General features: G+C 44.6%; 1 protein-coding gene across 2 annotated transcripts in view; it reads left to right on the top strand.

The window, feature by feature from the left end:
• Positions 1-27070, top strand: part of MYD88 (MYD88 innate immune signal transduction adaptor) — a 55310-nt gene extending 28240 nt beyond the window's left edge. Inside the window, exons 2-6 of one of the 2 annotated variants that reach the window (XM_078665260.1) lie at positions 283-819; positions 7034-7165; positions 10724-10904; positions 15751-15842; positions 26787-27070. In XM_078665260.1, the coding sequence (XP_078521386.1) occupies positions 498-819; positions 7034-7165; positions 10724-10904; positions 15751-15842; positions 26787-26941 (882 nt within the window). In that variant the 5' untranslated portion in view covers positions 283-497 and the 3' untranslated portion in view covers positions 26942-27070. Of the gene's footprint in view, positions 1-282; positions 820-7033; positions 7166-10723; positions 10905-15750; positions 15843-26786 lie in introns of those variants that run through there. The other variant, XM_078665261.1, reaches the window with a different exon arrangement.
• Positions 27071-27446: the final 376 nt, after the last annotated feature.

Below are 27446 nucleotides of genomic sequence, written 5' to 3'. Positions count from 1 at the left end.
GGCAGGCCTGGGGTTTTGTTCCTGGACATAAATTTAATGGCGGTCCTGACCTCTGGCAGTTCAAAGTCCCCTCCGAGGGGGTCTGCCTACTGAAGCACTTTTACATTTGTATATGGTTTTTCTTTACACCTTGGTGTATGTAATGTAGTCAAAAGACAGATTATTGCTCCTTCATACAAAAAAATTATTGCCTTGAAGATAAACATGTAAAGTTGTATGCCATGCTAAAAACATATGCATGTCGATTTTAATGTTATTCATTCTCTGCATCTCTGTTTTCAGCCAAGATGACTTCGCTCGCAAAATAATGCCTCTTTGATCAACTTTTAAAACGGAAACTAAAGACTATGACTATTTCCTCTGTGTGCCAGCGAGCTGTAAGTTACTTGCGTTCAGGCTTATAGGACTTGGATGCTGATGATCAAGTGACATTTGTGAGAAGGAGCAACTCTTATTTGCATAGTACACTTTAGCTCTTTGAGCTGGGCAAGGCAGTCATGGCTCAGGCTACCAACCCTGGCCCAGTAACTTGTGATCTGGATGCCACTCCACTGATCGCCCTGAATTTTCATGTGAGAAATAAACTGTCCATGTACCTGAACCCTAGGACCATGGTGGCGAGTGACTGGACCCGACTAGCTGAAGAAATGGGCTACAGTTACTTGGAGATCAAGAACTTTGAGGCATCTACCAACCCTACGGCGAAAGTGCTGGAAGACTGGCAAGGAAAGTGCTTTCGTGCTACAGTCGGTGGCCTCTTGGAAATGCTGAAGAGAATTGAAAGGCAAGACATTCTCACCGACCTCAAACAGAAAATAGGTTTGTGAAAATGGTTGTCAAGTCTGTGCTTTTTATGCTTATTTCTTGTATTTATTCGATTTAAAATTTGTATAGCACTTAACTCTGCAGAATGATGACTCCATTTGCTTGGAAGAATGGAACTATATCTAAAGCATAGTGAATAGAATATGTACATTCTAACCACATTAGGCACGTTCAGACTATTATTTGGTACATGAACTGAATGGGAGAAACTTCTTAACATCTCGTGGCGTCTGCCACCTCTCCTACCACACCTCGCGCTCCTTTGTGGTGCTGGATTTAGTTCCAGTATGCCTGTTATTCAGCCACTCCCTCCCATGCACAACACATCTGTAAGGTCCCACAGCTGGCTAAAAATGCTCAAAAGGTCTAGTCCACTCTTTTAAAACACCACCATTCCTAGAAACAGCAGATCATTTTTTAAATCCCTCCAAACTCCTTCACATGCACAATGCAGCATTATGTGTGGATACTTATCAAAGTGCCCTTAAAAAGTAGAACCCACTCAACACGCATGCAAAAGGTCACAGATACCACAGAAAAGAGCTTGCACACCACAACCTAGGAAATGTAGCACCACACCATGCCCATTCGTTAGATTTCAGGATGCTTCTTCACAATATGACATACAGTTCAAAGACTGCAGCATTCCAATTGTATCCGAACATATCACATAACCCATCTGTACCCACATTTGCACACCCACCCAGTTAGCAACGCAGCAGAGGTATAGTTTGTGCTCCTAGCGCAATGCTTCAGACAGTGGTCAAACATTCACTTTTGGGATGTTCAAGTATTAAGAGCTTGGGCTGCAAGGATTAGTAGCTGTGGGTGGTGTGTTGATGTAGAGAAGGGTATTGTGGCCCATGTGCAAGGGAAGCACTTACACAGCGGCTCTTCCCTGAAGCCTAGGAAGGTGCCTAAAAATGGTGGACTGTCACCTTCCCAGTTCGCCCTTGACTGGGAGAATACCATAAATATGCTTCTTAGCCTGGCCCATGGGGCGGGGAGCAATATCTTATTTCACCCTCTCCATCCTTTCCGTAGGGCCGGTAAGCAACTCGCCCCTTCAAAACCACACACCACACTTCACCCCAAGCACCCACCTGATAAAGGCATATACCGATAGTGTTAAGCACCTGCGAACACCCCGTATACACTCTTGCCCTCTGCCGAGCCTCTGTTGAGGCAGCACCTGACTTCTCAGAGCTGTCCATTGCCTCTTCTTCCAAGCATGGGGCAGCAACCTTGATGTCTTCTGACCCTAGACTCCCTCTGATCCTGAAAGAAAATGGCAACAGACTTTTACTCATGGTAAGTTCTCCTCTCCCAACGCATATTGCTGAGCTCTTAATTGAGTTTAAAAGTAATTAATGTACCCTTTCCAGAGCGATAGCCCTCTTCTGAAACTGGGTACTCTGATGGGATTTCAGAAGGTAGTACGAGGTGTGCTGCCATCAAAATTAAAATTCACAACTAACAAGAATATGCATATACACTGAACAGTATACACTGAAGGGATATTTGTACTCTGTACACTATATCCCTAATGGATGTTTGGGGTTGAATGAATGAACACATGAACATACATGTATAGGGTAGTGTCATTACCCCTAGAGGATTCCATGGAAGCTGGCACCAAATCAACAACAAAAACAAGCATTTGCAATATAATAATTAAAGTCTGGCATTCTTTAAAGTTATAGCTGTTGGTGAAAATGACAATGTTTTTTGCATTTGCTGGGTACACAGTTTATTTTAAGAATCTGGAGTACAGATGGGGGAGAATGAGTCAGGCAGTGGAGCTGAGTGGGGGAGAGAGACGCTGGAGGCAGGTGACGTAAAGCCAAACAAAGGTACAATGGAGACACGAAGTGGAGCAAAACATTGGTCGGAACAATAATAACTAAAGAGACACTGGATAGAAGAAAAGCTAAAAAGATGGAGAAAAGGAGCCTGTGGAACGATATGCTAGAAGGCAGAGAAACTGGACAATTAAGGACAAATATACCCGCCTCAATAGGATGTTACGAAAGGAGAACGTAGAGGAATAAGAAAGGAGAGAGAAGCTGCAGAGAACAGGGAAATTGAAAAGAGAGCGAGAGCGAAAGAAAGAAGAACTACAACCACCCTCTGTGGAGATCAAGGAAAGGAAAAGAGACTCAAAATACAGAAGAGCACCATGTGGAACCGTAGTTTGACGTATTCAAATTACGAGCGTTACCTGCAATATAGAAACATTTTGAAATCGTTAGAATGCTTAGAGAATTAAATTGGAATAACAGGTGCAACAAACAATATACAGTGTTACAAGGACTTGCTTCAGTTGGTTTGAAAGTGTCACGGTCACACGTAGTGGAAACGTGACACCTAAGGTATAGAAATGTCACACATCAGTGAACTGATAATTTATCAGCTGTGAATTGGGTTTAGCCTACGCTCTCCTTCCTAAAATATTGTAAACCCTCAAAAGTCACAATGAAAATACATTTATAAGTACAGTGCTTTCCACGGTAGACTAAGCACAACTCCCACGCCACAGAAAAAAAATCACGGTAGCTCAAGAAACATAGCTAGTAGTATGACTCCCCCCAACCAGAGAAACCCACCCACACAGTGATCTTACAAAAGCTCCGTGCCATGCGCCAAAGGCAACAACAGGACCCACACAAACTCAGCCTACACTTCGTGTCTGTTACCATTCCTCTATGAAAAAAACAGATACTAAGTCTACTGGAACCTCAAAATGCAGAGCTTCTGCCATATGAGTAACAGTCCCTTCTCCAGTCAATGTTTGGCTGAATATAACTGACGCGAATATGACCAATGTGGACTTGAAGCTCAAGAGGAGAGGATATTGGGAAAGAATGGACTAGAAAAAAGTACGTTGGCGCTGTTGCTAGGGACGCAGAGAATGTGGTCCCAACCTATGGTGTGTAAAAGGTTATGTAGAGAGCAAGCACGAGATTCCTTTCAAGACGGGACACTATTCTAATGGTAAATTGGTTTGAACAAATACAGTAGTAAGCGCTATATATTTCCAATTATAAGATGGCGTCCAGATGCTTATTAACATTTAAAGCCGCAGGCTCGTCTGAGTCCTTCTTTTATGTCTGACCTCTTGTGCTTAGAGTGAGAGTACAAATATCCAGATAACACCGTTCCCCGGTCCACGTATTTTGTGAAGCAAGCATGAGAATACTGTATTTCTAGCAAGGAAATTGTGAGACGGCTCTCATAATATTAGTCATGATTGGTTGTAAGCCTTTGCGGCAGGGCTGGTGACTGAGCAGCTCCAGAAAATGTAAAGATAGAGAAACAAGATGGCGACTGACAGAGCGGGAGAGCAGGGTATGGAAGGCTTAGGGGGTGGCTGAACAGGCACTATAGTAAAAGTTAAAGCGCAACATGGTGCTAGGAGTCTGTGGGTCACATTTTCGCGGTGCGGCGATCCTTCCAGCCGTACATGAGTGCTCCGCGGTGGGGTGGCCATAACAGGAGTGCAAGCTACAACTGCTAAAAAGCATGAAGCCTAAACTGAGTAATGTTGGCCCTATATCTGAAAAAAACAGGATGGAGGAGGTAGCTGCGGCTGACGAAAAGGAGCGAACGAGGATGAGGAGTCTGCTGCACCCTGGGAGAGGGAGCAAGCGGGGATGTGTGCACTTCCTGAGCTTAAAGAAGTAAAAAGGAGAAAAGAGTATGCTGAAACAAATAAATAACATAGCGAGTAACAGGACTTGTAAACGGGGCAGCCCTTATGGGAGATTACAATGAGGAAAAATGTGGTACTAAGGAGGGACTACTAAGCCTTTTAACCAATGAAAAGCCACCATTTACAAAGGACAGTAACAGGAGCCAATTAAAAAGATGGATGGAAAGTGGGTATAGCTTAATGCCCATATCCTGAATACAGCATGTCTCGAAGAGACAGCGCAAGCACTGCCTAGGCGAGACCTAAAAAACAAAAAACAAAGATAAAATGGCAGATAGAATGTTGGCACTTTACAACCAAGCCTTTAGATCCTCTGAGAGGTAAAGTTGTTAATTTGTCCTTGAAGTACAGACAGTAAAATGAGTTAACCTTGGGCTCTATGAACATTAGAACAATCCCCAAGACGTGGGCACTGGATGTAGGGGTCACTTGCCAAGTGTCCACAGGTCAAGGGCATGAGTAATTGATGCAGACCGTACACTTCAGATTCTGAGGACATGGAAACTGGGTACAAGTTTGCCCCAGAATAACTGTCAGTTGAATATAATTATACGATTTGTCAAATTCACGACAAAACACTTAGTGAAGATTCACTTGAGGTTTTCGTTGTGAGGAATCAAAGGCAGATTTTTCAGTATGAAAGCCTTTGCATATCTGAAAACAGATGAACTTGAAATTACAGGGATGTCTGAATCGAACTCCCTGCAATTCTTTATTAAAGATAGATCAAGAGACTTTAGCTCTTGCATGTTTGACTGGAGTAAGTAACGGGACATTTGAATGTTATGATGGCACCCTGATGGTTTCTTTTTTTTAAAAGGGAGAGAATGTAGTTAACTACATGCAGAGATACCGGTCATTCTTCACTCCTGGCGTGACTTCCTTCCCAGGACTGCAGAATGGCAAAACGTGTCATGAATCAGGAGGTGCAAACGGCGGCCCACCTGTCAATTGATTCCTATTAAGCCGGCGGTAAGGGTCTCCCTCCTGGTATGAACAACAAAGATAGGGAGAGAGCACACATGGATGACTGGAGGGAGATGGTTTCCTGGTGTGGCTGTTTTGATGTGGTAATGCCCAAGGGCTTTCCATAGCACAGTAGGTGGTAGCGCCTGATCATTCTAATGCCTTTTCCGGGCCGCTGCATAAGCCGCAATAGAATTTTTGCTGATTCTGACTACCTGCACACAGGGCCGGACTGGCCATAGCGGGCACAGGGTAATCCCCCGGTGTGCCACACAGGTGGGGGACGGATTTGTTACAGGGCCGTTTTTGCAGCAAAATCGGCCCTGTATCAAAATCGCCCGAAAACCGGCGGCGGCACCCACAACCCCCCGGGGGGAGAGGGGCCGGCTGAGCACTTTGCCAGGGCCGGTTGTGGTTCCCAGTCCGGCCCTACCTGCACAGTGATCGGATCGGAATTTGGCGGGGGGAAATCCAGACGACATGTCAGCCGGTATCCAACCCAGTATGATGGCGGTCGGACGCTTGTCTGACCACCACCATAATCACCATAATAATAATGCCCTATCTTTATTTAATATATGTATGCTCTGAAGTGAAGCACTAATTGATGAGAAAGTTATTTGAACTTTATTCGCTCTTCAATTTTCACCAAAGGTGTTTATATACTCTTTTGTGTGACGATACTGTTCAAGTATCTGCCGTTGTAGAGAATCTATTTATATATAGTATATATGCATATGCCTAGAGTGTAACATTTCTGAATATGGGGAGGCAGCCATGAATCACTAGAGGTAAAATCTTGAGTGGATCTGATAAGCAAACCCCTTCCTTACTATGTAAACAAGTAGCATATTACACTATACACATAGGAATACAGGTATTATGCCATTGTGTTTTTCATATGCATACATCTAAAAAAAGGTTTAACCAAACCACGATGCAAGAGTTTATATACATGCACTGAGATAACATAACCTTGAACATAACAAAAAGTAGATGTTCCAATGTTTATCTCCAAATGTGTATCAAACACTTTTTAAAGGAAATTCTGATTAGGTGTTCCGCCTTTGTGTGTACTCCCAGGGTCTGTTCTCACACTTGAGAATATAGTTTCACCATAAAATGTAAGATGTCACCTATGCAAAGTCATAGTAACATGCTAGTGTGAGACAGTGTTTTCGCTGCACTGTGGTGACAACATGGAATTTTCACTGTAGTCATTAGTGTGTCAAATTATTTTACTAGTATGGTTGCTCTAAATGTGTTATTGGGCCAAATGTAATTTAACTGACATGGCAAAAAATATATGTATTTGTCATTTTTCAGCTCAACGTGGATGGCACTATGCTAATCCTATGCTTAAAATCACTGCTATAAAAACAGGCATTTGAGATGAGCAGATTTAGAGTGTGTGGTGTTGTGGAGTGTTCCATACAAATGAGCTTCTGTCCACCTAAAGTGTGGGAATTACCCAGAATTCCCTGCTCCCTTTTTTGAATATATTTTTTTTTATTCTTCTCTATATTGCAGAAGATGACTGCAGAAAGTATGTCGAGCAACAACAGAAGCAATACAGCCTTCCTCTGCAGGATCCAGTGGTGGGGAGCAGCTTTCCAAGATCTCACGAATTGTCTGGCATCACAACCAGAGATGATCCTCTTGGTAAGTATTTTACTGCTACTTAGTTTTAGGGAAATGCTTTGAACTGCAAGCCTTAGAGGAAGAAGTAGTGTAAATTGTTCAACTGCTGAATTAAAGTGCGTATTCCGTGAAATAAAGACCATGTGTACCAAGTTCTACAATGAGTAATTTTCTGAAAAAACAGAGGCAATTTCTGAGTATCGGCTTGTTTGTTGGCAACATAGTTTTTGCCATCGCTTCTTGACTTTCTCTTGAATCCGTCTCTGGCTGGGCTTTATTGCAGCGCTCGCATTCTGTAAACTGAAGTGCATACAATTAATGCAAGATATAGCTGCCCTCCATTGAGGTCCAGTCCGATGTTCATTGTGCAAAAATTCCACCATAAAATAAATATTAACATTTTCACCTGTTTTATTTCCATACCTTAGTAGTTGTTTACTATAGTTTCTCAACATTATCTTACCTATGTTTTCATGCTCAGTCATTTAATCTGAGTGATACAGATTGTATTGAAGAGGCGATAGTGATCATATCCACGGTGCACATTACTTTCAGAGTTTTCTTTCCCTTTTTATTCTTAAGTAAGAGTTTAAGGGGCCTATTACGATGGCGTGCGGATCGACCCCGCCGGGCTGGCGGTAGCCACCGCTGGCCTGGCAGGGTTGATCCTCCCGCCATCCATGCCTGATTGACCCCTGCCATATTAGTATGGCTGGGGTGTCTGCGGCGGACGGATAGACCGTCTGCCGCTTTTCCGCCAGTCGACTCGTCGACCGGGCGGAAAAGGGGCATAATATCCATATTATGATGCAGGTAGAGCGTAGCCTTTCCATGGCGGCGTTGAAGGGCATAATATGGAGGAGTTGTCTGCACGACACATCCGTCCATTTTATGATGCAGGCAGAGAGTAGCCTTTCCATGGTGGCGTTGCCGCCTTGGAAAGGCAGGCGGTTCCTGCTGTCAGGGACCCGTTGCAGGCCCCCGTGGTGGGGGGTGTACATGGGGGGGGGGATACCTATGATACCCCGATCATTTGCATGCACAAGGTGGCAGGCACCACGGGGTGCCTGTCACGTTGTGCATGCAAATGCACAACATGCACTTTTCACATTGCGACGGGTGCTGTGTACAGCACCGGCCGCCGCAATGTAAAAAATGTGGGATGCGACCGCCAGTGTGTTGGGCGCATCCTAATTGGAATGGCGGGACCGGCGCAACATCGTCGGTCGGTCCCGTGCTCTGATGCAGTGGCGGGCGGACATAGTCCGCGTGCTATCGTAATAGGACCCTTCAAGTCTTTTCTAGTTTTCCTTTCCTCTCCTCCCCCTCCTTTTTTCATTTCGATTACACGTCATGCCCTGTGAAGTCTGTTCATGCTAACCATTCAATTTCGGCATTTGTTTGCTTTCATAATTTTCAAGGTAGCATAAGACTGAATTGCCTTGTATTGCTCATTCTGCAAATGTCACGCTTTGTGTTTTCGTTTTTTACCGGGATTAAAGTCAGGAAAGGGCCTACTTTGCAGGCTAAAAGCAGCTTTTGGAAATGTTAAAAATTATCTCATCGCTTCTCCTATATCCTCTAAGTCCCCTGGCAAGGAAATATATGCCCTGTACCAGTGCACTGTCGAAGTAGGTTTTTATGAAGTCTGCACCAAAAGTCTCCCAGTGACATGGTGGACCATATCTCCTTTGAGCCCGAAGGTAATGAATCATCCCTGCTTGCTGGGCATTCAGCCTGTATCTTTCAATATTTGCAGGTTCCTCTGTTCTTCTTGCACTGTTAGCAGCCTCAAAAGTCTTGTGCTGATTGTGATACAGCTCGAAGGAGACTGGAATCTGAACAATGGAAGAGATAAAGGGAGACCTATAGTAGATAGATAGATAGATAGATAGATGGTTAGAAAGAATTGTATTGTCACGTTATTTAAAACTGTCACTGAATAAAATAGCAAACTGGGTAAAACACATAAAACTAAGCAACACACGATTTATAGCTTAATCCAACAAGATATGTAGCAGCACTCGACTCTTTAAGGAGCCAGATTCACTTTAAGGTGCAATGACTACCACATGAGATTAAAAGGGCCATCAAATAAAGCAAAAATAACCACCTGCTCCATACACTGAGGGTTTGTCAAAAGAAGTGAAAATAACAACCTTCCATACACAGAAAAAACGTGTAGTCCAACTAAAAGTGGATGACTCTTCAATGAGTAAGGTAGTTTAAAACTCTCTGACGGCAGAGTCAGTTGCTTTAGAGCTTCTTTAAGGAATTTCACACATCTAGCGGATAGCTGCAGGTTGACACCACTCAGACGTGCGAAGACAGTGATATTGCATTTTGTTATGCCAAGTTTACGGAATAGAGGTTTCAACCAGAAACATCTTTAATTTTTAGAAACTGGGCATGCGCATATGACGTGAGGAAGACTTTCCTTCTTATAGTTGCATAGGTGGCAGTACTGCTCCACAAACCCTATTAACAGCTCAAATGTATAACCTTTCAGGGAAATTAAACCCCCTCTCGGCCTCAACTGATCCTTTTTAACGGCCAGTGTAATGTGGCAGGCTACGTACACTGCTTTCACCAGGTCTATGAGTCACATAAACTGGCCCGGGCTTTTTTAGCCAGTTCTTGTTTGTCGGCCAAATATCAAAGACGTTTGATACATCCAGGGCTTCCATGGCCTTCCTCAAAAATGGTTCCCACATTAGTTTTCCATCCTGGATACCGCGCTTTGTCATTTCTTTCAGGGACCCTGGTGCTGCAGCTCTGAGCTTCACATAGTATCCCAAAACCGGAGCCTTTAGTTAAAGGGAGAGATCTTTAAGTAATGTAAAAGCGTATCTCAGACGTTTGTCACATTCTGTTCCCCACCATAATCTTTACCTGCTGCCCTGGCTTCAGTTCACTTTTCTGGTCATTGGCGGTCTCATTCCTGGTCCACATTCTGGCCTCTACTGAACTTTTCCTAATCTCTCTCACTGTACTTGCCTGGTTTGCTCCATTTTACCCTTTCCCTCCTGTTGTGGTACCATATTACCGTTTTTGCCCCTCCTTTTTTTGTTCCATTTTACCTTTTTCCTTAATCCCTTTTTTGTTCCATCTCACTTTTTTCTCCCTCCTATTTTTGTAAGTCCTCTGTCAGAAATTGCCCGGACTGTATAAATCGCACAGGCATCAGAATCTCCACTTCCTCAACAACTTTGGTTCTTTGTGGTTTAGTACGGGGTTTCAGCAAAGTGAAAAAAGTACCACGTCAAATGCTGACAAAATATCATAGCCACCTCTTTCCTACTTTCCTCACTCCTTTCACTTCTCTAGGTGTCACTTCCAACTGTCGTAAGGGTAAAATCCATTTGTGTTGGAGCCCCCCTTAATTTTCCAAGACTGTGCCCTCTTCCTGCTAGGGTTGCCTGCTGTTGGCTGCTGTCAGTGGTCTCCAACAGAGACTGTGGGCAGGCCTGCCATGCTGTTTGGAGACCGGGAGAAACTTAGTCTTTGTGATACCATGCTAGCAGAAGACAGTCTCCAGTTAGCTATGGTAACATAGCGCTAACTCTGCTCTCTTCCCAGGGAACGCACCGGAGCTGTTTGACGCCTTCATCTGCTACTGCCAAAATGACATTCAGTTCGTCCACGAGATGATCAGGCAGCTCGAGCAGACGGATTATAAACTGAAGCTGTGTGTCTTTGATCGAGACGTCCTACCAGGAACCTGCGTGTGGTCCATCACAAGTGAGCTTATAGAAAAGAGGTACCTTCACTCTTCTATTACTTGGGGGAAGCATGTCTTTGAAAACAGCCTTCTGCTTTCACAGGAAACTCTTGATGTTACCCATCACCTCACAGAGCCATGTTCAAGAGTCCTTTGCAGAAGTTCCTGACTCAAAAGACCCACATTGATCAATGTTTTGACAAGTTATCCTGACTCTTGTATGCTAATACGTACTACCACATACGCAATGCATCCATAATCCCTTAACATTACCTGGTGCAAATCGCACCATATTTTCAGACACCGAATTTTTCTGCCCAAATAATTGTCTCAAACATTCTAGTTTACACCAGTTTATTTTGTCAGTTCTTATATTGCCAATTGAAGAATTAAAAAAAAAGACTTTAGTATAAAAAAACAGTTTCGAAATAAAGAATAAGTATCTTCCAAAAAATATGTGCAAATGAGTTCTTGTTTTTCAGAGGTAATAATAAAATATATGACTTTGTTAATGTGCCTTTTTATTTTCAATTAGTCATATAAAATGTATCCAGAACTGCTGTATTCATTTTCCTCATTTAATGTTTGAATGCTCATTGAAGTTGTCACTGACCTCTTCTATTGCACTTTTACTCGACCAAAGCTGCACAAGAAAAGAGACCTATCAATAATAAGAGATTTGAGTCTTAATAACAAAAGAAAAACCCGAATCGTATTTTTGATGTAAAACATTTTTATTGCGTTTTACAATCCGCAATTTAAGCTTTCATTGTATAGAAAAAAAATATGAACCTTCTTTCTTCTCCCTCATTGGCTGAGTAAGCGTCCCTTCTAAATAAAGTCACCGGTTCAGAAGATCAATTGAAAATCTCTAAAATATAGCAAGCAATAGCCATTTAGTTCAAATATGGTGCCCATTTAAGAGTACGTTATTTTTTTCATCAGTAGCATGTTCTGTATTTTGACAACCACATTAATGGACTGGGGCCTCTTGCTGTGATGGTGTTTTTATGGAGCCATTGATAGTGTTGGCGATTCCATCCTGATCACCTCTTTACGTAGGGTTAGGCTAGCTGGCCTGACTCTGAAATTGTATAGATCAGTGGTCTTTTACCTTTGGAGTTCTGTAAACCCCAACTTACTCATTACTGAAATCTGGGGCCCCCACTGACTCATTACTGGCAGCTGGAAACCCAGGCTGAAGCAATTTTGATTATTTGGACTTCAAAACAATACACACAAATACAGACACAAGAATCATCAAAGAAATACATGAATAATTAAATATTTTATTTCACAAGCAAATATAAAAAAATAGAAATTTTAAAATAGAAGGTTGGAGCTTTTCTACATTCAACTGAGGCCTCCAATTTCAAATTCCTTCACATTTACAGAATATTTTAAAAAAATCAGTTTTACATTTTGCTTCTTTATTTATATACACTTTATTAATCTGTTATTACTATTTAATTTACTTAGCAGCCGCTGACTCTCTGAGTAGGCTTTGCGGCTTGACTACTGCTCCTTAAATTGTATCAGTCGCCAGGATGAGAGGTTGCCATCTGTGCTGACTTAGATGGCTAAGAACTTCTTGAAGTTTCAGCAGATAAACAAAGACTGTGGCGATGGGTGGCAAGCCTTCAGTTTTGGCTTTTGTGGATCTTCCTGCACCGGTAACCAGAGCAAGAAAACTTGAGGTCTGGTTTATACCAAACTTGAGGTTTGAGATGCATATCTAGAAGGTTTTGTCCTTCTGCTTCTCCACACTGAGGAAAGATCTTGCCTTATAGCCCATAGCTGCAGTGTGCCCTGCTAATTGGGTCTTTAATATTAGCTCACCTGTGCCTGATTCCTTGGCTACCGCGATATACATTTTAAGAAACTGCAGTATCAAAAGTACGTGTAGTTCATCTCATCTGTGGTCTTCAGAAATTGGACTGTTAGAGGCTTTATGATTCCTACTCTGCTTCGTTCCCTCCAGCCCCCCAACCAGAGTTTTTCTTTCTGACATCTATGCCTGTGCTCTCACAGGACGGAACGCTTTGCCATCGTAGACAAATGTCCTATCATTCACTCTTCAGAAAACTCCTTAAATTTTTTTTCCTAACCAGTTTTTGTGGGTCCACGTGTAACATACAGTCTATCATCCTGACACAGAGTTTCTCTTTGACATCATCTGTCCCTGTGGACAGGATCTTCTCTCATTTCATTAATGAATGTTTTCTTAGTTGTGGCTGTAGTGTGCTAAGTTGACCAATATTGCTTCCTCTTATTTCTGGGAGATTTTAAAAAAATTTTTTTTTAAGGTTAACGTCAGAAAGCTGGGAACGTCAAAAAATGATTCATATGATAAACCCAGAAAAAGTAATCTACTTTTTTGCAAAAGGAAACTCGCTGAAAAACCTACTGGTAGCATTAGCTTATTTTGGTAGTACAAAAAGTTTCAGCTGGAAAATTCTTCCTATTACGTTTTGTTTGCAGGAATTTTGTCTGAGGACAGCAGTATGTGAATGCTACTCTCCACAAGGAGATTTAAAAATTTCACAAAGCACTAGACATTTTATGGCTGTTAATTACGACCTATTTTTAATATTATCAAGTCCTTGCATATGCACCAAAGCTAGTTACTAAAGAGTCCTTAATTTCTCCCTGTACATTCTTAAAAACATTTTTATTTAATTGTAGTAACTACTAAGCGGCAAAACTCTTTGAGCTAGCTCATTGTTACTAAACCATATTGGATGATGGTGCATGGAAATTGTTAAAAATTCATTTGTGAGAACTGGAATAAACCTAGCACACAAATAAAAGCATGTGACATATGAGGGGAGCTATTTTGTTGTCCAAGGCTTATAATACAATAAAAAAATTATACAGGTTAGAAATATACAGAAAGTAGCACTTGTATTCATATTTATTTATCAGGCACAGCTTACACCATACAGATCTAGTTTCAAGGCACTGTACAACGAGTGTTAGAAGTGGAAGGGATCGAGAAAATGGCAGTTTATTAGAAGGGTTATTCAGAAAGGATAAAAAGATTTTGCCAAATAAGAAACATATGTAAATAAATCATCACACCTGACCAATTCAGTAGAGTCCAGTAGTGTATATGACTACTGTGATTAATTTGCAGACGGAACGGTATTATGCAAAAAGTTTGATTTCAACTTGGAATTCAAGATCTTGAGTTACAAAGTTACATTTTTCAGTGGTATTTGAGGTAAAGAGTGCCATCTTTCAGTGCCTGTGGTTGTGTCCGAAGTTTTTACTATTCCAATTGGTTGAGAAGAGGTTAGGGGCTTTGCTAGAGATCAGATTTCTGGTCGAGTTTTTACCAGTAAACAATTTTGTGAGATAATTGGGTGAGTTAATGTGAGGGGCTTTACAGATGAGGCGAAAGGTGTTTTAATTGTTGGAAAAGGGCTAAGCCATTTCTGTTTGTATTGATTGTCGATTTACGTTGCATGATCGCCATTTTAAATGGCTGGTCGATTCTGAACATCTAGGCTGTGGCCCGTGTTACAAATTTCCCATAATTTCTAACGGGCCTTTTAACAGACGTTACCAGAACCAATGCAATGATAAGATTTATGTTTTTTCACACACAAAATTTGACTCCTGAAAGCCAGTGAAATCCTTTTCGTGCAGGAATCTGCATGGAAACCGATTCCTGTAAGTGTTCCCCAAAACATATAATCCCTATTATTTACGCACCCCTAAAATTACTAGGACCCCTGGTAACAGTAATTCCAGGGAAGGAACATAATGGGGAATTTACCAGGCAGCTCATGATAATATTTCTAAGATAACAAAGAATCCGAGTTTGATAAACAACCAGTGGCGTTTTCACACCCTTAGTTCATTTACTGTGGTTCAAATATTGCAGCTAATACTGAATCAGGACACAATAAGTAATATCAATGCAATACCATATTTTAAATATCATGAATGACTACTTACGAGGTGTGTTCAGAGTTTCTGTTAACTTGTTGTATACGGACTTCATGAAATTGCATACCTATTTTTTGGGAAATCATGACAAACTTTGAGAGTTATTGGCTTCCACAGAGAATAGTGAAGGTCACAAATTGAATCAGGTGCAAGCTCAAATCCCTTTGCCTTTTATTTTAATTTCTGAAAGCGAAGTGTTGGGCAGAGTACTCTATACATTTTTTGTGAGAGTCCAAATCTAAACAGGGAATCGAGAGAGGGATTCCTGTAAATCTTACAAATGGTTTTACAGCTGGACGTCACCCAGTAAATCATACTTCTGAGCCTTCATAGTTTGAAGATTTATATTAAACCAATGTAATATCTGGAAGGAATCAAGTTCTCCCTGAGTGTTTGTATGGTGCAAGCAGAGATTTCACTGGTGATTTAAAAAAGAAAAATTATAATCATGATCAGATCCAAAAATGATTTTCATTATTAGACCAACTGAGTGCACTCGGTCTGGTTTTGATAACATTCCTGCCCCCAGGGTCTCACAAAGGTATAGGGCAAGTTTAGTTGAAAGAATTGATAAAATATATTTTAGCATTTATTCCATTTCTAACAGACATGCTCCTCTTGTTCTCGTCTGCCAAGACTTCACTAGGTCTGGAATTAGGGCCACAGTCATAAAATGTAAAACTATAACTGCAAAAAAATGTGTGTCCCCTAAAAATGTTTCCTTTTAGTGTAGGTTTCAGCTCATTACCATTGTGCTTTTTTAGATATGATAGCATAAGGGACATACCTTTAAAACGTTCGGCCCGAATACCAAGCAGAGACTTGACAAATCCTCACTTAAGGCTGGTGGCACAGTTTTCTTCTGTGTAAATAATTATGAATCTGTATTTGTGTGGCTCTGCATCATATCTAATACTTCTTTTCATTCTAGGTGTAAGAAGATGGTGGTTGTCATTTCAGATGATTATTTGGCAAGCAGTGAATGTGATTTCCAGACCAAATTTGCTCTTGGCCTATGCCCAGGTAAGATAAATCCAGTGTGTAGGTTATGAAATTACTAAAAAGAGTTACCCACAAGAAGTTTGACTTCACACAGAAAAACAAAATAAAGATCTGAAAGAAACAGGTTAGTGTTAGATTCCTTACCTTAGAATATCCCCAGGCGTCAGACTGGATCCGGAAAGTTTTCGTCAGCAGCACCCCTGCGCGTTGGTAGGCGTCGTCTGCGGCCGTCGTCTGCATCGTGATCGCCGGGATGATGTCGTCGGAGTACTTAGATGCCGCCCTCGCGCGCTGACGTCCGTTCTTCTTTTTTCCGCGCCAGCAAGCACAGATCCGGGAAGAGCAGTACTTCTAGTCATTTTTTTACTAACTTTTTTTATCTGTTTTGGATCTCTTTTCGAGTCGACTTCGACTCCTGGTGACGTAGGGATGCCTGGCTTCAAGCCGTGCGACAGCCGTCACCGCCTGATGTTGGTGACCAGCCCCCACCGTCGAGGTCTCTACTGCCTCGGGCCGACCACAATAAGTCGTGCCCCGACTGCAGGGCCTTGACCTCGAAAGCTAGGCGGGAGCGGTCCCGCAAGCTTCTCGAGCTCCGGCAGTCGGCGCCGTGCCGCTCAAGGTCCCGGTCGAAGAGGAAGTCGAGGGACCGGTCGCGGAGCCGCAGTCGTCGCCGCTCATCGAGCCATCACCACTCGTCGGGCTCCATGTCCTCCGGTAAGTCGACGCACTCTAAAAAGAAGCCAGAGGCGACATCGTTCTTCCGACTCCCCTCACCGCTTGAGCAACGCGGCTGAGGGTTCCGGCGACAACACCCGTGCGGCTCCATCCGGCCCCATACTCTCCGGTCCCTGGGTTGCATGCGAAGCTGGAGGAGATACGTGATTTCCTCGTGGCCTTAAGGACACCCTTCCCTGCATCGAGGCCTGTTGGTGCGCCTTCGGGCCCCGTGGACCCGACTAGGGGCCCTGGCAGGCCGGCGGCTTCGGCCCCGGTGCCGTCAGGTGCATCCGTCCCGGTGCCGCCTGGTGCATCGGCCCCAGCGCCGACTTCGGTCCCGACGCCGCAGGGCCCCGAGGGATTCAGGCCTGGATCCCTGTCCACGCCAGTTGACTTCACGACTCCTCCACTGGCGCCGACCCCGATGGTGTAGCTCCCGGCGACGTCTTCGGACAACGCCATCTCCAGTCCGGGTCCGGCGTTGAAACGGCGCTGTCTCCGGCGTCGGGTGGTGAGCAATTCACCTATGACCCGGCTCCGTCATTTCTGCCTGTTTATCAGGACACGGATGAAGGGGAGGACTGGGAGGGATCTGAGGACCCTCTGGCACAGCAGTACCAGTTAAGTGAGGACTGGGCAGATAAGTTGGGGGAGGCCAGTGCTCTGGACACATCGCCTGACACTGGATTCATCTCTCCTCCCTCCGTGGCTACAGAGGAGGGTGCCACTTATGGTAAGGTGTTGCGCAGGGCAGCCAAGGCCTTGGCTCTTGAGCTCGCTGCTGCGGCCGTGAGGACTAATATCCTCATCGAGGTGCTTCAGCCGCCAGTAAGCTCTTCGGAGCCTCTGATGCCGTTTAATGAAGTCCTCACGGACGTTCTGATGGGCACTTGGTCCAAGCAATCCACATTCCCCCTAGTGGATAGGAACGTGGCCCGATGCCACCGCCTTGCTCCGGGCGACCCCCACTTTCTGTCCGTTCACCCCACCCCTGAGAGCTTGGTAATCCAGGCTTCTACATCCCATTCTGCATTCCCGACTGCTCCTCCAGAACGGGAATCCAAAAGGTTTGATCAGTTTGGGAAGAAACTGGGACGTTTGGGAAGATCTCGTTCGAGCACCAGACCAAACAAGTGGCAGGCATCTGTTTTGGAATATTGAGGGTCCTCAGGAAAACACTGGACCTTCTGCCACTCCCTGCCAGGAAAACCATGGTCCATGCCCTAATTACTTCCAGATTAGACTATGGGAATGTCCTGTATTTGGGAGCTAGTGCAAAGTGTATACAGAGGATGCAACGCATACAAAATGTGACTGCCTGTCTGATCCTGATGTTACCTAAGAGAGCTTCCGCTAAGAAAGCGCTCAAAACTCTGCACTGGCTGCCAATCGGGGAACGTGTGATATTTAAAGCCCTCTGTGTGGGCCATCGAATCCTACAGGGGAAGGGCCACATATAACTTCAGAACCTGCTCAACCCATACCACCCTACCCGACAGCTGAGGTCAAGCGGGACGGGGCAGGTCCAGGTCCCTAAATTTAACAGAGTAAAAATGGGGGGGCACTCCTTCCGTGTCATGAGAGCTACACAGTGGAACAGACTGCCTTGAGAAGCTCCGCTTGGAGACCTCAGAGGCGGCATTCCGTAAAGAGCTGAAAACCATCCTGTTCCCCAAAGATTAGAACCGGGACTGCGGGCTGCCCGGCATAAAAAGAACATCAGTAATTGAGTTAGTTTGGTTCTACTCAGCGCGGGGACACACTAGCTAGTATAACCAGGAGCTTTACAAGCTTTATAAATAATAATAATAATTAAGTTTGGGGTTGGGGTCTATCAACACCACTTGCCTTTTGGGCCGTTACACCCACTCTTTGTGGGACACGGTTGCGGACGTGCTACCCCAGTGTCCGGAGGAGGCCGATGGGGCGGGATGCAGCACCCTACTCCATCAGATGTGGATTTGATACCACGGACTCGCTGGGCAGAGCAATTTTCACGACGGTGGTGATCCGTCGTCACGCCTGGCTGAGGTCCGCCAATTCTTTTTTTATTTCCTGGCCACGCTCATGGACATGCCCTTTGATGACCGTCGCCTATTTGGCGACAAAGCAGACAGTGCGCTTGAGCATTTCAAGCACTCCAGGGCTATGGCCAAGTCCTTGGGCCTGTCGGGCCAGCGCCAGCAGACTTCTGCTTCTCGCCCCTTTCGTGGAGGAGGAAGGGGCGCCCTTACTCGTTTGTACAGCCACAGGCCGCAGAACCTGCCTCAACGCGGACGTGGTAACCGCCGTGGTGCCGGGGGACAACGGCAAGGTCAGTCCACATCCACTCCCGCAGCATTGCCTCAAAGCCTTCCTAGTCCGAGCTTTCAGGCCCATTCGACGCCAGTGGGGGGCAGGGTCCGCCATCACCGCCTCCACTGGTGCTCCATCACGTCTGACAGGTGGGTGCTGCAAATCGTCCGATGGGGCTACTCCCTCCCCTTCGAAGGGACCCTCCGGTGATGCCACCGCAGTACCACCGCATGTCGGGGGATCACTTGCAACTTCTGCAGGAGGAAGTTATGGCCCTCTTGGCCAAGGGGGCCATCGAGCGCATTCCTGGGCCAGAAGTAGGACGTGGTTGCTACTCCCACTACTTTCTGGTACCCAAGAAGGGCAAAGGGGGCCTACACCCTGTCTTGGACCTCCGGGGTGTCAACGGCTTCCTCCGGAAGGAGAAGTTTATGATGCTCACTTTGGCTCAGGTCCTTGCTGCCTTAGACCCCGGAGACTGGATGGTAGCGTTGGACTTGCAGGACACATATTTCAACATCCCTGTCCTGCCGGCCCACTGGCGCTACCTGCGGTTCACGGTAGGCCACGAGCACTTTCAGTTTACCGAGCTCCCCTTCGGCCTTACCTGTGCCCCTCGGGTGTTCACGAAAGTGATGGCGGTGGTCGCAGCTCATCTGCGCAGATCAGGGGTTTCAGTCTTCCCCTATCTCAACGACTGGTTGTGGAAGGTGGGCTCACCCCAGACAGTAGTCTCCCACCTCCAGACTACGGCTGACCTCCTGCACTTGCTGGGGTTCTCCATCAACGTGCCGAAGTTTCACCTGTGCCCCTCTCAGAAGCTCCTTTTCATTGGAGTGGTTCTGGATTTGGCGCAGTTTCGGGTTTATCCTCCCAAACAACGGGTTCGGGATATTCAGGCTCTGATTCCGATCTTTCAGCCTTTATCCAGAGTTTCGGTCAGGTTGACGCTACGGCTTCTGGGGCTGATGGCCTCCTGCATCCTTCTGGTGCTTCACACCAGGTGGCCGATGCGGGCTCTGCAGAGGGACCTGAAGTTTCAGTGGGCACAGCATCAGGGAAACCTGAGCCTTGGTTAGATCTATTCGCTACCGGAGAGAACGCGCAATGTCATCAGTTCTGCACGTTGGCATTTTCAAGGCAGTACTCGCTCGGAGACGCTTTTCGTCGCGAGTGGAGCTGCGGTCTGTTGTACGCCTTTCCGCCTATACCACTTCTGCCGAGAGTTCTGAAGAAGATCAGGCGAGACCGGGACCAAGTCATCCTTGTGGCTCTCGACTGGGCACGAAGATACTGGTATCCCGAGCTACTAAGCAGGTCAGTTGATTCCCTCGATTCCTCTGCCTCTTCAGGAGGACCTTCTGTCACAGCAGCAGGGGACGGTCCTCCACCCAAACCTGTCCAGTCTCCACCTACATGCGTGGAGATTGAGCGGCGATAGTTGAGGCAATTTGACATGCCTCCTGAAGTCTGTGATGTGATTCTGGCAGCCAGGCGTCCCTCCACAAAAACGGTATACGCCTGCAAGTGGAACAAATTTGTTGCATGGTGCACAGAAAAGGCTGTGGATCCACTTTGTGTCCCCCTTTCAGAGGTTCTCCTCTTCCTTCTTTCTCTTGCTCAGCAGGGCTCTGCTCTGGGCACTATCAAAGGCTATCTCTCGGCCATTTCAGCCTTCTTAAGGCTTTCTGAGCAGCCTTCCTTTTCAAGTCCCCTGTTGTAAATAGATTCTTGAAAGCCGTCACACACATGTTTCCTCCTGTTCCCTTTGTGATGCCTCAGTGGGACTTGAACCATGTACTGACTTATCTGATGTGCGCTCCCTTTGAGCCACTTCATAACTGTCCTCTTCGTCTTTGACTCTTAAAACTGCATTCCTGGTGGCCATCACCTCTGCCAGGAGAGTGAGTGAGCTCCAGGCTCTGTCTTCTAAGCCTCCTTTCCTCTCTGTCCATCCGGACAAGGTTGTTCTGAAGACTCGTCTTTCTTTCCTGCCCAAGGTGGTTACAGCCTTTCATATCGGGCAGTCAATCACCTTGCCCACCTTCTTTCCGCCTCCGCATCCCTTGAAAGAGGAAGAGAGGCTCCAACGTCTGGACCCAAAACGTGGGCTCTCCTTCTATCTAGACAGCTCACGCCAGTTCCGGGTGGACGACCAGCTCTTTGTTGGTTACGTGGGCGCTAAGAAGGGACGGGCGGTGCGCAAGCAGACCATCTCTCAGTGGGTCGTTTTGTGCATCAAGGTCTGTTACTCCTTGGCGAAAAAGGAGCCTCCTGTGGGGCTGCGTGCCCATTCCACTCTGGCCACGGCAGCTACTACTGCCCAGGGTCATGGAGTCCCTTTGCAGGACATCTGTCAGGCAGCTACGTAGGCCTCGCTGCACACGTTTGCTAAGCACTACTGCCTAGACAGCCAGGTCTGTTCTCCAGGACTTTCTGGTGTGATCTTGGTTCGCAGACCCACCACCGAGGTTGGTATTGTAGTGTATTTTGTAAAGCGCACAGCTGCCCCAACGGGGCGTCCCGGCGCTGTATAACGCTGTGGAACCCTTCCTGGCTCTCCCTGTGAGAAGCCCCTCCTGGGCAACCCCATGGTGAAGCCAGGCATCCCAGTGTTGTAGGGGCCGTTGTGGAGATTAAGCAAGCTATTGCCCAGAGTTGCAGCATTGAACCCATGATTAGAGTAGGCGCCGAGGCGAGAATTTTCGAGTCCGCGGACATTGAGCTCAAGACCCTGCCGCGTCGGGACTTGAACCCTGGTCTCGGGCCTGATCTCTGCTTCAGAGTCTGCCGCTCTAACCAGTGAGCCACACTTCTCTGGTATTGCTGGGGTTTCTATTCTAAGGTAAGGAATCTAACACTAACCTGTTTCTTTCAGATGCACAAGTTACTTACCTTCGGTAATGATCTGTTAGAAACAGTAGTTAGTGTTAGATTCCTTACTGCCCCACCCATCCTCCCTGTTCTGCGAAACGATATTTAGGGTTAAGGTATCTCCCTTTGAGAGCCCTAGTTTCATGGCACCCGTGTTGGTTTCTTGCATGGCTCTGCGTTCCTGGCGCGGAAAGCTATGTACAGAACTGACATCAGCGCACGAGGGCGGCGTCTAAGTACTCCGACAACGTCATCCCGGCAATCACAACTCCGACGACGAACGTGAAGCCGCAGATGACGCCTACCGACGACGCACAAGGGTACTGCTGACGAAAACTTTCCGGATCCAGTCTGACGCCTGGGGATATTCTAAGGTAAGGAATCTAACACTAACTACTGTTTCTTACAGATATATCGATACCGAAGGTAAGTAACTTGTGCTTTAAGAGAAAACTAGGTTTGAAAGTCATGTTGAAAAGAAAACCACGCAAACATTGTCTTCACTTGGGTTTGAAGTATAAAGTCAGAACAATTGATAAGCTTTTATAAATGAAAAACATTAACTAGTTGGTAATGTAAGGGTTCTTTATAGGTAGACTTTTTCGGAAAAGAATCACCTTGTGTGAGGAACTATCCTTTTATTTATTGGCCAAGAAAACACTAGAGCAAACAATGTCTTAATTGGTGCTTGAGTCCTACTAAGCATATTGTTCCTCTACCGTTAGTCATGCATTGTGGTAAGAGGAAATCTAGGTTCATCTGAACATACACTAGGGTATTTGTAAGATTGTACAACTGAATATACCCAAAAAGTAATTTGTAAACACAAATGAAAATCTTTTCCATTCATTGAATAGCAGGTGTGACTAAATTAAAAAAAACAGTAGACTTAGTGGCTAAAAAAACTGGGAAAGGACACCATATTCAACTAAATGAAGGACAGACTAAAACTACACAATAAAAACGAACACTCCCTAAGTGGCATTAAATTGTCCAATTATTTAACTTTTTTTTAATTCTTTCTGGAGTAAGTCACAGATCTGTACTTTCTTTATTTATCTGATCAGTACATTCTTGACATCTACTGTCCACATTGTCTTGCTGCAGGCAGCAAGCAGATGACTAAGAGGTTAAAGCATAAAATAATAGTAACCATTTATCAGCTATTGACTTTGAAAATATGTTTGTTAAATATAAATATGGGAATGAGGAAGCTCACAAAGAAGTGAGCTGTACCAATACATGGAAACAGTGTAGCCTTTCCTGTTTAAAAGATTCCAGGCTAGTGAGCCAAGAGCCCCAATTATATTGACTTAGCCGTTTCTGAATTTAATCATTTGACCACAGAGGCTCTAGATGCTAAATCTGGAAAGGAAAAACACCCCAACACTCTTCACCTTGCTTGGGAAAAGCATAACTATCTCAAAAAAGCCTGGAGCAAAGATCACGAGGAGCATACCTGGTGAACTTTGAAGGCTCCTCACCCAGTCCAGGGCATTTTAGCAAAAGTCAAAGAACTCTCTAACCCCAAGTGTGAGGCTCACACGGTCTTGATTTTTCCATCAAGGTGACTTCTTTTTAGACAACATTGAAAAGACTAGAGGTAGCTTTCACTTGACTGATGCACAAAGTGATTTCCACTGCGGTATTCTTTTCGCACTAAATGATTCAGATCTGAAGTGAGATCCTTTGATCAGTTGGAACATGTCATGCCATCACTGGTTGAGGAACAATTAAAGAAACGTCAATCTGGCTCACGCTTAGATCTTTGTAAAGCAAATGAGATGACATAAGACCGTGTTAGTATTGATTTTTTTTTAATCTGTTGCTGAAGAAAGATATTGTTCTGTTAAGCTGGGAAAGGTAACAGTTATTCCATTGTTGAAAAAAATGGAGCAGCTGATTCTACCTTAATGACCAAGTACTGCCTTGGAAAAAGAAAATAAAGAGAATTATAGTAGCAAAAAAACCATCAAATCATCCTTCTGTGTCATGAATTGCCAGAGTATATCTGAGTAGAATGGGTAGCACTCGCCTTCCGTAGCCTTCTATTTTTTCCAGGAGGGCTACACAATCAAAATATATTTTTAATGAAATTGCTTACACAGGAGGGTTGCAGTTGAGAATTTCAGTGTAAAACAAACATCCCTGAAGTTGCAGTGTTTTTCAGTTAATTAAAATGAGCTATTGCAGAATGAAACTGATTCAAATGTTGTATTATCATATAACTAACATTGCTATACAATTTAGGGTATTTATTTTACATCAGAATATGCTACAATCCCGTCAAATCCCAATACTTCTAAGCAAAAAAGCCCAATACAAAGTTATGTGTACCAAGTTTGGATTACAGGGGAAATCTTGTGTGAGGGGGAAAATATCTCAGTAGCTCAGGGCAACTTATCTCCATTTCTTAGGTATAATATTTTAACTGCATCTGAGAGAGACATTACTGACTAACACTGAGCAACTAGCTAGCCATCTTTTCTGCCACAATTTAAATGTAACCTAAAATACTCCTGACTAATCAATATGTTGGTCGTTTCTTGTGACAAACCTCACCATAATAATAATCTGTTTATATTGCTGATTTTTACTGCGATCTGAATGCAATGCACCCTATATCTAGAGTCACATAGTCTAGACTTAAAACTCATGTTTGCATAGGTTTTCATGAGCCCATGATTGACTTTTGGATTCAGTGGTAGGATTGTGAAACCACTAATGCAAACCTGTTTGTAGCAGATGGATTTGACAGTATGAAATCTGGGAATATTGAAGCTTAACCCCTTCGAGGCGGATGACGAGCTGAGCTCGTCATGCACCGCTGGTTTTTTAAAAATGCAGCATAGGGCGGAAATCTGCACCGCACGCATGCGGTTAAGTACACTCTAAGTTATTTGAGCAGATACTAATTTACGTGGAGATCTTTTTCGTCCTTGCTTAATACAATATAACAAAGCGCTTATTTCGCAGCCTCAGGATGTTCATTAGGGTTCGTCAAAGATCCAGGTATTGAGGTCCTTCATGAACTTGGAGAGTGTTGGTGTCTGCCGGAGGTGGAGTGGTAGGATGTTCCATGCCTTAGCTCAGAGGAAGTCTCCTGTTCTGCATTTCTTGATGCGCCGCACTGTAGCTAGGGAGAGCTGGGCTCAGCAGAGGGATCTCTGGGGTGCATGGAACGAGAGGCGATGGTTCAGGTAGGGCGGTCTGGTGTTTTGAAGGGCTTTGTGGGCGTGGGTGAGAAGCTTGAAGGGGATTATCTTTTCAACAGGGAGCCAATGTAGTGTCTGCAGGTGTTAGGTGATGTGGCAGTGGTGGGGTAGGTTGAAGTCCAGTCTGGCGGAGGAGTTCTGGACATTCTGGAGTTGGCGGGTGAGGTTTTTGTTTATCCCGGCATAGGTTGCGTTGCCATAGTCCAGTCTGCTGCTGATGAGGGCGTGGGTGACGGTTTTCCTGTTCTCAAGAGGAATCCAGATGAAGGTCTTTCATAGGAGATGGAGGATGTGGAAACAGGCGGAGGTGACTGCATTTATTTGGTGGTTAATTTTGAGTTCGGAGTCGAGGATGATTCCGAGGTTTCATTTAATGCAACATCCTGGCATAGACGATTGTTATGGATGCAGTGAGGGAACAATCTGGGTGTAAGCCCAAAAAATTGCTCGCAGGGGTCCCCCTTTGTAACTACACAAGCCCTTAATGTATAGTTAAACTTCCCCCAGTAGGCGCACCCTTATTAAATGGAAGAACTCTCCATTGCCGGAGCACACCCACGTCGATGTCCCTTATTCTTCTCTGCATTACAAATGGAGACACCACTAGCACATTACAATGTCAGGTGCTGGCTAGGACTGCTTGACTATTTACCCGGTTACTAGGGCCAGAATTTCCTGGAATGCTTATTTGCATACAGCAGTGCATTTTGGATGGGATTTTCGTTTTCCAGTTGCCAATTTGCTTAACCAAACTCTGGGACCAGAAAAGAGCTATTGGTAATGTACATAATACTGGTCTAAGGATGGTTCAAGTGCCACTGTGCAACTCACAGGACTTTACCTAAGTATGGGACAAGTTGTTCTTGAAGGGGGTTGTGCTTGCGTGCAATCTGCAGCAATGTCAGATTTTTTTTTTTTTTTTTAAACAGTAGGCTTATTAGAGAACAGGCTAACGCGGGTTGCAAGGGCCTTGTTTCTGCCACCTTGCCAACTAAACTACGCCCCAGTAATATCCTCTTACTTATTGTTAACCTTAAATGCTCATTCTGGCCCTCTTGATTATTGACATTCAGCTCTTTTCCCCCTTGGCCACAACTCTCCCTGTCTTCTGCTTGGTACCTCCGAGAAGTGGATTGCCTGCCTCCTGTGTGATTACTGGCCTCAAGCATTCAGAGTCCGATGAGGAAAGTTGATGAGATGGTAGTGAAGAATTATCTTAGATGGACCAATTCTATTATAGCATTTTTTGCCAAAATAAATGTAACTGTAACCAAGTAACATGGGGCCTGTGTCCCTAACCAAGGACTTTGATTCACCAAAATAACAGTGATAGGGAAAGGGCCAAAATAAACTCTTAAACTCATTGACTTGACCGGTCTGACCCCTTAGGCCATGATTTCAGGTTGGGAAGGTTGAGGTGGGGTATGTTTGACACCCAGTAAATACCCATATCCAGGGGTGAGGTATTTATTTACGAGGTGTGGTAATTGCCTCCCGCGGAGAGTTTTCAGCTTGAAAATTCGGCATAACATGCAGAATTGTAATCGGGGAATCAGTGTCTCAATAGTCAACTATATGTTTTTGGGGGGCAGGGAGCTCATTAAACCCCATTTCTGGAACTGATGTTGCCTTCATGACAATTGAGACTGGGGATGGCAGCTGTAATTTCTACTACTCCCTGGTTACCCTTCATTGATGCCCATGCCATAATAATTAGTGTGCCACAGCTGTTATTCGAGGAAGTGCTATTATCAGACTGTGTAACTTATTTTTCATTGCTAGAAATCACACCTTTGGAATATTATGGCCTAGGTAATGTGGTCTATTCTAATGCAAATGTGTCTCCACCTTTACCATGCAGGTGCCCGCGAGAAACGCCTTATTCCAGTCAAGTATAAGCTCATGAAGAAGGAATTTCCAAGCATCCTGCGGTTCATCACTGTGTGCGACTACACCAACCCCTGCACCCAAGGCTGGTTTTGGAATAGATTGGCCAGAGCTCTCGCGAATATGTGAACAAAAAGAGGAACACACAATAGGATCCCATCCATCCAATGCATTCCAGTATATGAACATCTAGGAAAAGATTCTGTAAATGGTTATTTTGTATCTGATTTGTAATAAATACACAATTCTTTATACATAGTTACAAGTAGCAAGCATTTTATTGTGTATCAACGCTGTGTTGTGATATACTATACAGGCACTGTAAGTGTCTGAACTGGCATCAGAAGCATTACCAACAGACCTGGCTCTGCCATAAAAAAAAAATAATTAGTACACAGTTCGGCCACATACCTGTATGTTGTGATCATAAAGTACTTTAGCGCTTTCGGTTAGTAAAACTCTCCACATTACAACCACTTCTCAGCATGAAGTGGTCCCACAACCAGTGACCATGATCACGTAAAGCAACGTCAAATGTACTCTAGAATACCATGAGTATTTCCTGCGTGATATCCTCCTATTATTGATGATGTGTCCCCACAATTCCCACCTGGTATTTATTACTAATAATTAT

This window comes from Lissotriton helveticus, chromosome 10 (assembly GCF_964261635.1).
Source record: "Lissotriton helveticus chromosome 10, aLisHel1.1, whole genome shotgun sequence".
Classification (NCBI taxonomy): Eukaryota; Metazoa; Chordata; class Amphibia; order Caudata; family Salamandridae; genus Lissotriton; species Lissotriton helveticus.
This window is presented reverse-complemented; position numbering and strand designations above follow the sequence as displayed.